Source organism: Acomys minous (assembly GCF_964271855.1).
Source record: "Acomys minous genome assembly, chromosome: 2".
In the NCBI taxonomy this organism is placed as follows: domain Eukaryota; kingdom Metazoa; phylum Chordata; class Mammalia; order Rodentia; family Muridae; genus Acomys; species Acomys minous.
The window spans coordinates 58761509-58777635 of record NC_140484.1 but is presented as its reverse complement, the minus strand read 5'-3'; the positions used below and the strand labels follow the sequence as shown (position 1 = coordinate 58777635).

The window sequence follows — 16127 nt, the reverse complement described above, 5'->3', positions numbered from 1 at the left end:
GTTTACGGAGGATGGTATTTCATGCCTGACATGTTGCTGCTTGTCACCTGCCCACTGGCGCACACATGGGTTGTATTAGCTTTGTTTGTTGTGGACAACTACTGTGAGCATTTAAGTGTGGGTCCTTGGGTGGACAAAGACTTTCACGTCTCTTAGACAAACATAAGAAAGTAGAATTCCTGAGCACCTTTTCGTATAACTTTTTGAAGAACTGATTTTATAGGATGAGGGGTTCCAAGAAACCTTTACAGTACTTGCACTATTTTCCACACTCATAAAGGACGAGAGTCCAGATTTTGTCACGTGCCTCACGTTGGCACTATGGTTATAATTTTTTTCCACTGAGACTTTTTGCTTGTCTCCATTTGTTTGGAGAGAATTGGCAGTTGGAGAAGCATTTTCAAGGCATCCGTCTGTTCTCATATCTTTGCAGATAATCCTGACATTTATCACAGAGCTGCAAGTTTCTTGGTTTTTTTCATAGGCAAGGTGGTCCTCTGTGGATCTCAGAGAATTTGGTTTGGTGTCATGAGACTCTTGGATCCCCTACAGCTTCTGAGTAGGCCAGCACCTGGTGGGCTTGGTCACGGTGCTGCCCCTTCTGTGGACTTTATTTACCAATGACAGCTTCCTTTACCGAGCTGGTCTGTCTCATTGTTGTGTTCTAGTTGGGACTCTATGAATCCCCAAGGATGCCAAGTGCATGACAGGAAATACTTCCCTTGTGTACCCGTTCTGTGCTGGTGAAGGGTTCTGGGTGGGGTACACAGACATAGGCCTTCACTCCGATATGGTGAAGTCAGACGGGCCACCTGTCTGGTGCTAGGGTCTGGGCAAGGCTCTCCCTCAGCAGTTATCAGTATGGGAGGAAACCACCCCGGCCCCTTGCTCATGTCTGGCGGCGCTCAGGGCCAGCCAGGCCATTGGCTGCTCTGCTACAGACGGAGATGCAGAGCTGCTGATGTGCTGTGGAGAGGCCCTTGCTGCACCCACTGGACACAGGCTGGTGGTTCCCTTACATCTACATAATTGACTCTGGGACAAGGTATCCTTTACTGTCACAGGTGAAACTCTGAACTCTGTGGAGCCATGAGGACAACTCTCCGGACCCTGAGTTTGGGGTCTCTTCTCATGCTCAGGGCAGCTCTTATTGGTAAGTTTTTTTTGCATATTTATATACGTAACACTGAGGGGGCAGTAGATCTTGCGTGTTCAGGCCTTGTGGCATGAGACTTTTTAGCTATGAGCCACTTTCCCACTCATCTTGAGGAAGGTAGGATTTCCCCGGGAGCAGAGAGCTGTGAGATGCAAAGGTCTTGACCACCGAGAATATTTCCTCTCATGTCGAAAGTACAAGTCTACCCCAAGCCTGAGTTCAGAACCCAGGCACAGGGCTAAGCCGAAGTCTGGTCATCAGAAATACAACACAGTTTCTGGTCCCTGTGATCTGACTGGACACTGAATGCCGTGAGTCCATGGGTCCCGCAGAGGTTGTTTTGCCCAGTGCCTGCTGAGATGTGCTGGTGCCACAGGATGGTGAGAGTCTGGCGGCTGAGCAGTATCGAGTCTTAGGGAGCTGGAATTCTAGGGTAGGGAATATGCAGGGGCTGACAGAAGGGAAAACATGGGAGGTAGTAGTGAGCTCAGGCTGTGTGAGTGTGTGTGTGTGTGTGTGTGTGTGTGTGTGTGTGTGTGTGTGTGTGTGAAAGAGAGAGGAGGGAGGGAGGGAGAGAGAGAACATTGGCTTGTGGCAGGAGAGGATAGCCCTTGTAGTTCAGTGAGAAAAACCTTTCCCTGCTTGGTTGCCCAGGGGCCAAGAAAAGAGGTGACCATGGTGCTGAACTGATGTCACCCAGTGGTAAAGGGGCAGCTGCAGACAGTGAGACATGCTGAGGGCCCGAAGAAGACAGCTGTGTGTGGGGTTGCGGGTTCTAATGATTTTACCTTTATGCTAACGAGGCAGGCTAGAGCATACTACTTCCAAGTCAGATGAGGAGGCTTGGGGAGGTGGGGCTGTAGTGATGGACACCCCAGAGGGAGGCCCACGCTTCCCTCCAGTGGGAGAGAATGTAAGGGGTCCCTTCTTTCTTCTCTCTCTGCTTTATAAGGCCTCTTATCAATGGCTCTGGAGTTGCCCAGGGTGGGCATGTAGTCACATTTCCTCCTGGGGATGTATCTTTCTGCACTAGCAGGGGTTAGGGTGGGTATCAAGAATGGGGCTAGGCAGAGGTCTGGAGGCAGTGTTGGGATGGGAGCGCTGGAGGATAATGGCGTGCTGGCTGACCCACGCAGTCAGAGGCTGCGTAGTGGACAGAGGCGTCTACAGAAGCGGTGGTGTGCAGGGATTAACTGAGTGGACACTGGACAATGCTGCAGGGGGTGAGCATGAGGGTGGCATGGGCAGGGGAGGCTGGGAGGACACGTCTCCAGTGGAAGTGGGGCTTTGACATTTGGGGGGTAGTGTTGGGTAGAAGGAGTGATTCTAGCAGGACAAAGGGATTTTATTTCTTTCGGGGCATCATGGCAACGTTTGGGATTCAGAGCTGGAGGCAATAATAAGTATGTGAGGGAAGTGTGGGAGATTGGCCTGGTCTCTGTGTAGCCCCTGCCTGTCACCTTTCCAGGAAGAGCTGCTTTGCAGTCGAGGACTTAAAGCGAGCCTTTAGAAGTAAGCTAGGATGAATGCACTTTGTGACTTCTGTCTTCCAGACCCCTGGTTGGTTCTGTTTTTTTTCACCAGGCATGTCCTCTGAAGGTGGCCAAGGTGACCTGAGGCTGGCAAACAGACAGAGCCCGTGTGATGGAGTGGTGCTGGTCCGACACCAAGGGGAGTGGGGCCACCTGTGCAACCAAGAATGGACGCTGGCAGAGGCCTCTGTGGTGTGTAGGCAGCTGGGCTGTGGCCCTGCCGTGGGTGCCCCCAAGTATGTACCCCTGCCTGGAGAGATGGTCCAGCCCTGGCTGCACAATGTATCCTGTTGGGGCAATGAGACATCTCTCTGGGAGTGTAGCCTTGGGGCATGGAGTCGGAGCGCTTGCCCCCACGAGTGGGTGGTGGTGGCTCTCTGTGCAAGTAAGTGGAGCTGGGGGGCTGGAGAATCTGGTGAGAGGAAGGGTCGGAGGAATCCCTCAGCCTGGGCCCCTCTGGCAGAGGTTCCAGATGGGAACATTTTGTTAGAGGTCACCATCTCTTGTCTCTGGAGTCCTCTGATTCTTTCAACAAATGCTTAGATGACAGGCAATGTTCCAGGGGCTGGTGACTTAGCTGTCAACAAAATTGGCCAGACCTGGTTGGTGGAGCATATGCTTCCAGGGAGAGGCAGAGGAAACACGTGAAGTAGGACAAAGCCCGTGGGAGGGTCCTACTGATCTCTCAGATTGCTCCAGGAGCCGCAGTACGCATGTACTGAAAGTTTCCAATTAAATGACTGAGAGGCCAATCTTAGCCTTGATGAAGTCAGCTGGCTTCTAGAGCCATCCGCTGCCTCTGGGAGCTCATTTGCACCCCATAAGGTGTCCTGTGGCTGCAGTAGGACCCATGGTATCTTGGGGCTTAGTGCCAAGCAAGGTTTCAGGCTTCGTTTAAAAAATGCTTTAGCACACACCTTTAATCCTAGCGCTTGGGAAGCAGAGATGGGTGGATCTCAGTTTGAGACCAGCGGGGTCTAGAGAGTGAATTCCAGGATGGCCAGGGAAACACAGAGAAACCCTGTATTGAAAAACAAAACAATTGAAAACCAAAACCAACCAACAAAACTCAAATAAGCCAGGAAAAAAAAGAAAGAAAGAAAGAAAGAAAGAAAGAAAGAAAGAAAGAAAGAAAAGAAAAACAAAACAAGACAAAACGCTTTGGGGATGGAGAGATGACTCAGCACTTAAGACTGAGTACTGTCCTTGGAAAGGACCTGAATTTGAACCCCAGCATGCATGTAGAACAGCTAACATCCGATGGCTCTGATGTTCACAGGCACTTGCATTCGCTCACTCATGCCTACACACACACACACACACACACACACACACACACACACACACACACACACACAGAACAAGTATTTAAAATATGATTTAGACTTTAAAGGGGATGACCACAGACCATTGGCCTGAATGAAGCCTGGTTGATACCAGGTAATTGTTCCCTGAAGCTGGCCAAGTCAGGACCCGGTCTGAGTTCTTGGGGAAGAGTAGACTGGTTTGAGCTGTCGTTCCTTGCAGGCTTCCAGGCCTAGAGTATGTGGCTGGGAAAGATGGGTATTCCCACGTAGAAAGACCTATCGCCCAGCCAAGTGCAGACTCCACATGGCTGTGTGAGTGGCAGGGTCGTTACCTTCTCTATCTTGGGCTTGTGCGTCATAGATGGCACCTTCCGGGAGATCAGGCTGGTGAAGGGCCGCAGTCCCTGTGCAGGACTCCCCGAGATCAGAAATTCAAATGGAGTGGACCGCTTCTGCGGCCTGCACGTGGAGGAGGCCACAGTGTTCTGCCGTGAGCTGGGGTGTGGCCATGTACTCCAGGCGCCCCGTCACGATGTGGGTGTCAGTAAGTACATGACCTGCAAGGGCACCGAGAGCACCATCCGCAACTGCAGACTCAACAACAAACTACGTGGTGGCTGCGACCTCCGGCTGGATGCAGAGGTGGTGTGCTCAGGTAAGGCTACTGATCCTATGCTGCCAGGGGGACCCCAGAATAATGCCTGGGTACCGGAAAGCCCAGGAGTGGGCCTTAACTCTCATGGCTGCTTTTCACAGCAGCTTGCTGCCTAGAAACACAGTAGGTGGGGAAGTTGAAGGAAAATTATAGCCTTGAACTCCGCCTTGAAACCTCCAGCACCATCTGTATTTTATAGTTCTCTCTGACAGGGATCTAGAGATGAAGAGCTCAGAAAGTGCCCCAAAGTGGGCTAGCAGATGGCAGTGTGACCAGGTCTGATGTATCATTTCAACAGGGTGGAGTTGGGCCAGTGTGACACCCTAGGCTAAGATAGTTGGGAAAGAGGCACTGACAGTGCAGGTCTAAGGTGTCTCTTCTGTGATTTCTTTGTGGCCAATCCATGTCGGAGTGGGCTGTACATCAGTCTTTCCTAGTCCTAAAGTACACATGTGTGTCCCTGGATGTCACGGGTGCTGACTGTGTTCTGAGTGCCTACAAAAGGGTATTCATATGGTCTGGGGGTCCTTGCTAGTGCCTCTGAGGGTGTGGCTGCCGCTGTCTTGGACTGGCAGAGGTTGGGACAAATGTGAGCATGGAACAGGTGAGCCTGAACTCTGACCTCTCTGAGTGACAGTTTCTGCCAGTGTCAAAATAGTGCTTGAGCAGAGGAATTTGCCTGGCTGCAGACTCTTGTGGTGTAAGGAGACAGATGGCTCAGGGCTGCTGACCTGAGAGCACCGGCCTCCTGTCTGACGGCATGTCTGCCTTCACAGGACACGTGGAGGCCCGGCTAGTGGGTGGAGAGCATTCCTGTGCTGGACGCCTGGAGGTTCTTCGGGGACTCACCTGGGGTACCGTCTGCCACGCTGATCTGGATTTGCCCACAGCCCATGTGGTGTGTCGGGAGCTAGGGTGTGGCATGGCTGTGTCTACACTTGGGGGTGCTCAGTTTGGCCAGGGCTCAGGGCCTGTTTGGCTAGAAGCCTTCCGCTGTGTGGGGAATGAATCACTGCTGTTTCACTGCCCTCGGGAGCCTGGTCACCACTGTGGCCACAACCAGGACGCTGTACTCACCTGCTCAGGTGAGTGGCTGTGCGGGCTCTGCATGCAAAGTCCCTGCCCCTCCCTCACCGTCCTCCTCCCTCCGTGACCCACACTACATGGCTTTAAGCAGAGCCCATACAGGCTTCTGGCTTGGAGGATGACCATATTCCTGATAAGCTTTGACTGTGCTGGTTCAGGTAGGAGAGAAGGTGTGGGAAGGGCACTGATTGCACACGGATGTGCAACCTGCAACCCTTGGCTTCTCTGCAGCTGGGCGGAAGCCAGCTATTGATAGTCGAGTGGGTGAGGGCCTGCAGAGAGAAGGGCTTTATCAAGTGCAGTGGAAAGAACCCAGAGAAACAAGGTCATGAGCTGGGTGCCTGGGATGGAGCAGTTCTGATTTGGCCTCTTCTGCAGAGTTCCGGCTGGTCAATGGGAGCAGTGCCTGTGAGGGCCGCGTGGAACTCCAAGTGCAAGGGGCCTGGGCACCCCTCTGTGCTGCCAACTGGGACCTGGCAGATGCCATGGTTCTCTGTCACCAACTCAACTGTGGCAATTCAGTATCCATACCTCCAGGAGGACATTTTGGGGGTGGGGAAGCCCCCATCTGGCCAGATGTATTTCATTGTGTGGGGACAGAGCCTCATTTGCTGCACTGTCCAGCAAGCACTCTGGGGGCCCACCCTTGTGTCTCAGGAAATTCAGCTTCAACCATCTGTTCAGGTGATTGCAGGGAGCAGTAGGATTGTGTGGTGGGGGGGAGGTCAGTAGGGGTGGCGGACAGCGGGTGAGAGACAGTGGGGGCTGTCTGGGTGTGGTAGTCTTCTTCCCTTTGAACGTGTTCCTGGCAGGTCTCCAAGATATCCTGCGGCTGAGAGATGGACAGAGCCATTGTGATGGACGTTTGGAGATTTCCCTGGAGGGTTCGTGGGGCCGCGTATTGGATGACGCCTGGGACCTGCGTGACGCCAGCGTGGTGTGCAGGCAGCTAGGGTGCGGAGAGCCACAGCGAGCCTACAATGCTCCAGCCCCTGTTCATTGGATGGTCCCTGTGGGGCTGAGCCAGGTGCGCTGTTTGGGTTCTGAGACTCGCCTGACGCAGTGCAATGTGTCTACATCCTTGCTGGTGCCTGCTGGGACCTTGCGGGACGCAGGCGTGGTGTGCTCTGGTGAGTATGTAGCTTCCACTCCCACAGCCTCCCTCGTGGTATCCAGTATATGAGATTTGGTCTCTCTTCAGGGAGCCTGCGCATGAGGCTGGCTGCGGGCCCAGGCCGCTGTGCTGGGCGTGTGGAGGTGTACTATCAGGGCTCGTGGGGCACTGTGTGTGATGATGCATGGGATCTTCTGGACGCACAAGTGGTCTGCAGGCATCTGGACTGTGGCCATGCCCTCAGTGCTCCAGGGAATGCCCACTTTGGGGCAGGGACCGGGCGCATCTGGATGGATGAGCTAGACTGCCTGGGAAATGAGACTTCATTATGGGAGTGCCAGTCAGAAAGCTGGGGCCAACACGACTGCAGGCACAAGGAGGACGCGGGAGTGTTCTGCTCAGGTGAGTGCTGTGTCTGGACACTTCCTGCAGCAGCTTATTATCAAATGCATGGCTTGGTTACCTTTTGATCTCAAGAGAGAACTCTTTCTGCAGATAGACTCTACTCCATTTAAACACACACACACACACACACACACACACACACACACACACACACACACACACCCTTAGTGTTATTTTTCTCTCCTTCCTCTCTCTCCCTGTGTATTACCCTCCCTTCCCTCTCCTTCATTAAGCTCCTCTGCCCCCCTCCTCTCTGCCCCCACAGTTCCTTTCTGCTCTCCTGGCTTTTGATTTCTTCAGGTTACTTCAGGTTATGTATTCCAACCTGGAGATTTGGAGCTGAGATCCATATAGAAGAGAAGCCTTTGTGGCCTTTGTCTTTCTGGTTTGGGATTCACTCAGGAAAGTATTTTTCCAGTCCCAGCCACTTACCTGCTCATTTCATGATTTCATTTTTCTTTATAGCTGATGCAGCCCATTATGTCTATGTGACACATTTTCTTTATCCATTCAACAGCTGAAGGGCATCTAATCAGTGTGGAGACTTCTCAAAAAGCTAGAAATGAATTTTTACCATATGAATTTGCAATTCTATTTCTTGGGTGTATACCCAAAGGACCCAATAGCCTACTACAGAGATACTTGCTTGGCAAAGTTTGCAGCCACTCTATTTACAATAGCTAGAAAATGGAAGCAGCCAAGACAACAATTTTTTTTAAAAGGTTGGGTCTTTCGATATAATGGGAGAGGAGGTCCCCCTCAGTTACAGACATAAGGGAGGGGAATAGGGTAAAAGCAGGAGGGAGGGAGGAATGGGAGGATACAAAGGATGGGATAACAATTGAGATGTAATTTGAATAAATTAATAAAAAAAATACTGGGCCTTTTTTGGTCACTCTAGGTGTGTTGGAACTCTATGTAGACCAGGTTGGTCTTGAACTCACAAGAATCCTTATGGTTGTTTGTCTATTTCTTCCCCTGCCTTCTCTTGTTCATCTCTGTGCTCTGTTAGCTCTGTTTGAGCTATTAGGCTAACACTGGTGAGCAGATACACATTTGCACAAAGCTTGCTGCTTGTCTGCCTCTGCCTCCTGAGTGCTGGGATTAAAGACATGTGCTACCATACCCAACTGATATCTCCAGTTCGTAATTTTGATTTTTGTCTTACTGTGTCCTAGAGAACAAAATTTCTTCAGACCACCTCTGAGGCTATTAGTGGTGATCAGATCATGTCCGGGGTCATATTCTTGACTTTACTATTTTGTTACTGTTCTCAGGAGAGGCAGCAGGAATTCCTGGCCGCCTTAGCAGGTTTTCCTGCTGCTCTAGACAGTGGGATCTCCATGTTTGTGCAAATGTGTAACTGCTCACCTGTTAGCCTGTTAGCTCAAACTGCTAGAGCACAGAGATGAATAAGAGAAAGCAGGAAAAAGGAATAGACAAACAATTATAAGATATTAAAGAGACAGTAGGAGCGTGCATATGTTTATTTATTAAAAACACCTTACATGTAATGGTGGTGACTTTCCCAGGATATGGTGTTGCACGCCAGTAATCCCAGCTACCGAGACATATATGGGCATCAACTCAGACTGCAGCCAAGAAAACAGAAACTAAACTTCAGTAAAGTATCTACCTGGAACTAAATCCGGGATAAAATACTCAACTGAGACATATTGTCAAGAGGAAGTTGTTTTACGATGATACCCATCTATACATTTGTAGGAGCAAGGCATGCATCTCCATCCTGACCATTATGTTATTTTGTTTCTATGTACTTGACTTAAAAAAAATCACACATGTAAGAACGAATGTGCAGTATTTTGGAGCCTCACTTATTTTTATTAATATCATGTCCTTCAGGTTCATCTGTGATGCCATGAATCACAGGGTTTCCTTTTTATTTTTATTTTATGTATCTGTCTGAGTGTCTGTATGAACGTGTGTACACCATGTATGTACCTTGGTGCCTGGGGAGGCCAGAACTGGAGCTATGGGCAGTTGAGAGCCACTCTATGAGTCCTGGGAACTGAACCTTGGTCCTTTAGGAGAGCAGCATCCCTGAATCTACACTAAACATCTGTATTCATCTGTCTCTTGACACATCTGTCATTTCCATGATCTGGTTACTGTCTTTCATGCTACAATCAAGAGCAGAGACCTTTCCTTGACTGTCATAGACTTAATTTTCATTGGTGCTGTATAAGTCATAATTTTCATCACTGTGACAAAATACTTAGAATATCTTAAAAGGAGGAAAGGGTGATGTGGGTTCACGGTTTCAGAGCTTTCAGTAAATGATTGGTTTCTGGGCGATGTGTAGGCAGAGAGAAAGCAAAGTTGCTCACCTTACGGTGGACAGGAAGCAGAGAGACATGGATAAGGCACCACCCTAGCTTTCTGCTTCCTTTACTTAGGCTCTACCTCTTAAAGTTTCTAGAATCCCTTCAAATACTGCCATCACCTGGGAGCAAAGCCTTTAACAATCCTGTTGGGGGTATTTAGTATTCAAACTGTAAGAGAAGCCCTGAGTGGGACTGCTGGGTTTTATGGTCTTAATTCCTTCCAAGGAACCTGTGTTCTGCTTTCCATCATTGCTTGGAGCTAGAAAAAGCCATGTGCAGGCGACCCCAAAGCCTGCCTGGGTCAGAGGCTATTATGTGCCTATGAGCTCCTTGCATTGGCCCTTTCCTTCTGAAAATGCCAGTGGAGTCTGAAGCAGGGTCTTCTGTGCTTCTTCTACAGAATCCGTGGCTCTGAGGCTTCGAGGTGGCACCAGCGGCTGTGTTGGATGGTTGGATGTGTTCTACAATGGGTCATGGGGTGCTGTGTGCAGCAACACACTCAGAGACGTCTCTCTGAACATCATCTGCAGACAGATGGGCTGTGGGGACCAGGGCTGGCTAGAGAACAGGCCATCTCCCGCAGCTGGCTTGGGAATCTCCTGGGTGGACAATATCAAGTGTCGAAAGCTACACAATGCCACCCTGTGGCAGTGCCCTTCTGCCCCATGGAACCCACACTCCTGCACCCAGGAGGAGGAGGTCTGGATTAACTGTGAAGGTAGGTTCTGATAGCTCAAGAGTGGGCCCCAGTAAATAAAGGCTTCTATGTTCTGACAAGCCACCAAAAGGAGCCGAGATTGAGCTTCAAGGCTGGAGGCCGAGTTTGTCAACATTTCCGTTTCAAGCATCACAGGACATTTAACACCAAGGGCTCCGTTTCTTTTGTAGGACCATCACAGGTAGGCCCACAGGACCATGCACAGACCCCTAACTGTTCTTCTCCACTTGGCTGCTTAGGTATGCATCTGCAAGCCTCCTGCCCACCCGCCCAAATCAGATGGGCAACACAGTGATCTCTGCCTCCTTTCCAGAGGGCAGTGTGCTGCGTGTGCTTGGGGGTGAGGATGGCTGTTCTGGGCGTGTGGAGCTCTGGCACGCGGGCTCGTGGGGCACGGTGTGTGACGACTCCTGGGATCTGGCGGATGCCGAGGTTGTTTGCCGGCAGCTGGGCTGTGGCAAGGCCCTGGCTGCTCTGGGAGAGGCTGCCTTTGGCCGTGGCTTGGGGCCCGTGTGGCTAGATGAAGTGGAGTGCCTTGGCAGTGAAGTGACCCTGGAGGCCTGCCAGTCTGAGCTGTGGGGACATGGAGACTGCACACACAAGGAAGATGCAGGTGTTCGTTGTGCAGGTGAGTTGGCAGCAGGTGGGAGCAGTAGGGATGGGGTTGCTAGACTGATTTCTTTAGGTGCTCTTTATGCTCAAGACTCATCAGTAGGTACTGGTCCCTGGGATGGAGGGTTCTACTGGGAGCTTCCCATAATCCTATGTGACTCATGCTAAGCTGGCAGCTGGTTGAGGCTACCTGCTAGGTGTGGGCACATCTGTTCTGCTGAGCCTTCCCCATCTCATATTTTCTCTTGCAGGTGTCCCCACCACCACCGCGTTGTGTAAGCATCTCTTTCTCAATACAGCCCTTTCTCCTCCCATCACCCAGAGGGCTTGCAGTGGAGCTCAATTTTGACTGGCCCACTTTGGAAAGCCATGCTGCTACGGCCACGGCACCAGACTCAGCTCTGGGCTGTGTCATCATCACTCTGGGATGGAAGTTCTGGCCTCCCCTGTGTCTGCTGCATGGAAAACTGGAGGAGCAGAAGTGACAAGTCCTCACTTTTCAGGAACTTTAATTTGGGAACTAGGTTGGGTAGCCTTGGTGTGCTGTGTTCTCATGGACAGTTTTTGTCCAGTGCAGAGTGGAGGGTAGGGGAGTGAGGATCCCCAAGCCCTGCCCTGTGCTCACATCTATGTCTTTTATCCTTGTCCCCAGGTCTGGCTCCCCACTCTTGATCATTTCTATTGTATCTCCCTATGGCATCCCCACAGCCACCCACATGGGCTTTCTTCCTTCCTCTAATCTCAGGCTGGGCATCCGGGATCTCCTTCTTGGGTAGTTTTTCCTATAAATTTTTAGACCATTTCCCATGAGCAGCAGCCTGTTCTCAGATATTCTGGAGATCTAGTTTCCCTGGGTGTCCTACCCCTATTCTGCAAGGCTGAGGTCATTTAAGCCTAGGGCCATCTTATTCCATACAACTAAAGCACGCCTGTTTCTATGCCTCACAGCTCCTTACCTGTCCTCTCCACCTGTTGCTGAGGTCTGGACCCTGCCTGAGATTGCCTGCCTGGTGCTTGGCTGCCTCTTGGGCATTGTCTTCCTGGTTATGGCAGCTCAGTGGTGCCACATCAGAGATGCTTGCCTGGGTATGACATGTGTCGGTATGGTTTTCAGGGGGAAATGTGTCAGGGAACTGGGGGAAGCTGTACGAGATCCTGACCCTGTGAGGCACATCTTGCTCTTGTCACTGCCCTGCATTTTTGCAGGTCTCTGGTAGCCACTGGCTAGATAGATTCTGGGTAACCCTAAGGTGTGGTCTGGAGGATGCTGGGATCTTTCTCTCTATGCTTCCAAGTTGGCTAGCTAGGGACATTCTGCACACCCAGGGCATGCTCACATCTTCCTCCATGCTTTGTGCTGTCTCACAGTGGGATCTTTCAGGGATGAGATCAGGCCTTGATACGTACCAGCCCCATGTCAGAACTTTGAGCCCACGTGTTTGTGGAAGTCAGTGGTTGATCTCAATGAGCAGTTTCATCCCACAGGAGGTTGCAGATCCCGGGAGGGCAGGCTGAAACTAGAGCAATGCTTATTCTGGTAGGCTCTGTGATGGTCTGTCTCCACAGGCTGTGGAATGTTGGGGCATCAACAGTCAGATGGTGTCTATGAGGATATTGAAGTTGTCCCTGTGCAGAAGAAAGAGAAGACCACAGTATCCATGCTAGTGATGCAGGAAGAGGGTTATGATGATGCTGAAGAGCCTGAGGACCCGTCCACAGAGAACACGGAGGAGTGGAATGGGCAGTGCTGAGCTTGCTAGGTATGTCCCTTTGTACCTGGAGATCCATCATGTTCCTGCATCATTGCTTCCTTATGGTGTTTCTGCTACAGTGGGTACTTGCATTTAAAGAACCAAACCGCCACTTCTCAGTGTCTTTGATCCCTGTTCCCACATCAGTCCTGGACACTGGTCTATGCCTCTATCCTTTCAAGACTGGGTCCTTAGAGTCCTTTACTGAACAGGCATAAGGTCCTAGCAGTCCTTGGTGTTCCTTTGGCTCTTTTATGAGCTGTATATAATGTCCTTTTATAGTTTTGTCCATAGTGGCTGTAGGAGGGACTCAGAGTCGACAGTGAGCTAGGCGGGGGTGGACGGTGTGAATAGCAAGAGCTGTCACCTGAGTCACTGCTCATTACCCAGTCCCCATGGTCTGACCCTTTGTGGCTTTAATCTTCAGTGGAAAACCTAGAGTGGGTGAGGGCCATGACATGCTTTGAGTATTACAGTGTTTGCTTTGTTTCCTAAACAGGCAGCTCGATGCTGAGGCTGGCAAGGAAGACTATGGTCATTCCTTATTCCAACACCTGACGTCCTCGCCTGGCCTTAGGGGGTCACAAGACTGGCCTTTTCCTGGGAGGCTAAGGTCTTCCTAGTCCCCTTTTATTATGCAGATGTTATTAAATTTTGGATTCACAGATTAATTGTTAGTTCTTCCAGAAACCGTTGTCAGATTCTGCTATGGCTGTCACTCAATTTTTGGCCTCACTTTTTTCCCCCTGACTTTGTATCTCTGTTGTTTGTGATGTGGGCTCAGCAGGACCCTCGTGCATCATTCTCAGAGTTCTCTCGAGAGGTAGCTGGCTTCCCAGTGAAGCATGGTGCTGCCTCTCCTGAAGTCTTGCCTGTCTTGCCTCTGTGAGCTCTCAAGCTTGTCCAGTCTTGATCCCAGAAGACACTGGAAGCCTGGTGGTTGTTATACAACAAACCCTTTACTGGGGAGATCCTATACACGTCAACTCACCTCAGATAAGGAGCCCACGATAGAACAAATTACAGATATCACCAAAGACCATCTTGGTGAGCTGATGAGTTTTATTGAGGCTACTTGCAGGAATATGGATGAGGGGTTACTAACAGGAACAGAAATGATTGAAAGATCGCTGTATCACCAAAGCTCACTTCAGCATGGATGATTCCTCACAAAGCTGGGAACCTGGAACACACTGCACAGCCTGCAGGCAGACCAACAGGGTGGAGAATGTCCTTTCCAGGTGCTCAGTTGATCTAAACATCTTCCAGGAAGCTGCTGGTTTCTGCTTTTTCCAGGTCTTTATCCAGGACCATAGCCTCCAAATCCAGACCATCCTGGGGCCCCTTTTCTCACCGAAGCCGACCATGACCACACTCTCATGTCCACCTGTGTCCATAGCCTATCTACTAGCGAGTGACCGCTGTTGTCTGACCTTCTCTACAGGAACATATACTTCCATACACTGTCCATGATCACAGTCTCCCTGGGATGTCACAAGGTATTCATGGGGTGCCCAAGGGTAAAGCCAGCCAAGACTACACTGGGACCCTGTTTTTCTGGTGTCGTCTTCCCTGTTTCATGCTCACACGTTAGGATCTATTTATCACCTGATAAGAACAGACCCTCATGAAGTTCTTACGAACAATGTTATCCTATTGTACCATTGGCCATTATGGTGCCACGGTAGAAAGTAGAGCCTCCTAGGATGCCTTGGAGGATGTGCTTTCTTACCTACCTTGATGTCATGGTGGACTCACCCTCTGGAATCCTGGTGGATTTGGGGTCTACATGGTGGGAACATATTGAAAATGTTAGTTTTGGACCCCCAGGAAACTCTGGATGATTTAGAGTCAGCTAACATTCCAATAGTTCACAGGATTGTTCTTGTCACACCTGCTTCTATGGACCACTAGGCTCTTCACAATGTGACGGGAGGACAATGACAGACTGAGTAGGAGCTAGGAGCTGGAATAAGGCAGCTCAGCTAAAAGCCTCGGAGTGGAGACACCTAGCTGCCACCATACCATGCTTAGCAGGTGGGGAAAGAGGCACAGAGACCTGCCTGCTGTCACACGGCACAGGGGAGCTGTAGACATGTAGAGGCCCACCTACTGCCATGCCCCATGGTGTGGGCAGAGGTCACCCAGAGGCCACCAGCCATGTGGGCCGAACTGCAGCAGGAACCACTATAGTGTGCAAGTGTGTCATGGACAGATGGGAGAGAAAGAGAAGTGGAACAGTTTGAGCATTATGAAGAGAGATGAAACTAGAGATGTGAGGATGGAGAGAAATGGCCTGTTATGAGTAGCCAGCCTTGCCACCTGAGGTCGTGGTGAAGTCCCAGCCCATGCTGCCACTGAGGGCCATGTCAGGGTTCGTGGCTAGGCAGCAGGGGCCAGTGTTGATGTTATTGCTCCTATTACCACTAGAGACCATGCAGACGTCCCTGATCTGGGCAGCTGCCTGGGACCAAGGGCTGTGCAGAACTGGCCCCATCCCTCACTGGCTACAGCATGTTGAGGAGCTGGCTCCACCTTCCCCCACTGCAGCACTCAGGGGATCAGGGCATCACCCCACCCAGGGAGCACTGTGGAGCTAGCTCTGGTGGTGGCAGGCCACATGAGCCATCCCTGAGGGTGTGGGCATCAGAGAGCTGACCCTGCCACTGCTCTGCTCTGAGATGGCACTGGTGTGGAGGTGATACCCTCTCTGTCCCTTGTCCCTCACTCACCTGCAGCGCTTGGGAGGGTAGGCCCCACAACTTGACAGGGCAGCAAAGTGGAGATGGCCCTGGTGGCATGGGTGTGGGCGAGGCAGCTCTGAGGGCATGAGAGCTGACCCTACTTCCTGCCAGCAGCAGCATTGGATGGGCTAGCCAGGGCAGTGCTGAAGAGCTTTCCCTGGTGGTGTAGACATGGGAGAGCTGGTGACTACTGAGTTACTACTGAGGCCCAGATCCTGGGGTTTGAGTTGGCCCACCCCAAAACCATGCGCTCCATCTTTGAACTGTTGGAGTTCATGAAAGGGTTGGTCCTGCTGATCCAAGACTGCGGGATCTCCATGACGCAGGGAAAAAATAAGATAACTGAGGGGGGGGGTACTCCCTGTGAGGGTCAAATATTAATGGTATGGCAGAGCAATTGGCCTCAAACTAGACCAATGACTCATTGCAATGAACATTTGCAAGCGAAGATGTGTGGGCAGAGGGATATTTTGTAGGACATCCTGTGACACACTACAGCTTCCATGACGAGATGTTTTCTGTGCTTTGCTTTTTCTTGTTGTTTTGTTTATTTTTTATTTTTTTTGGGGGGGGAAGAGGTTGCAAGTGGGGAGGGCAGATACGAGGGGATGGGGAGATGAGTGGGACTGGGGTGCATGATGGGAAATTCACAAAAAAATCAATAAAAAAGTTTAAAAAAGTTTCAGAGTCCTTCGGGAGAAA

General features: G+C 50.9%; 1 protein-coding gene across 1 annotated transcript; it reads left to right on the top strand.

The window, feature by feature from the left end:
• Positions 1 to 1030: 1030 nt before the first annotated feature.
• On the top strand, positions 1031 to 13371 carry SCART1 (scavenger receptor family member expressed on T cells 1). The gene is made up of 14 exons (XM_084772925.1): positions 1031 to 1153; positions 2741 to 3073; positions 4357 to 4650; positions 5427 to 5735; positions 6115 to 6420; positions 6549 to 6866; positions 6938 to 7252; positions 10001 to 10318; positions 10489 to 10557; positions 10632 to 10946; positions 11182 to 11205; positions 11879 to 12016; positions 12497 to 12690; positions 13181 to 13371. Exons 1-13 carry the CDS (start codon positions 1090 to 1092, stop codon positions 12679 to 12681), a joined length of 2988 nt encoding a protein of 995 aa, XP_084629051.1. The 5' UTR covers positions 1031 to 1089; the 3' UTR covers positions 12682 to 12690; positions 13181 to 13371.
• The last annotated feature ends 2756 nt before the right edge of the window (positions 13372 to 16127 follow it).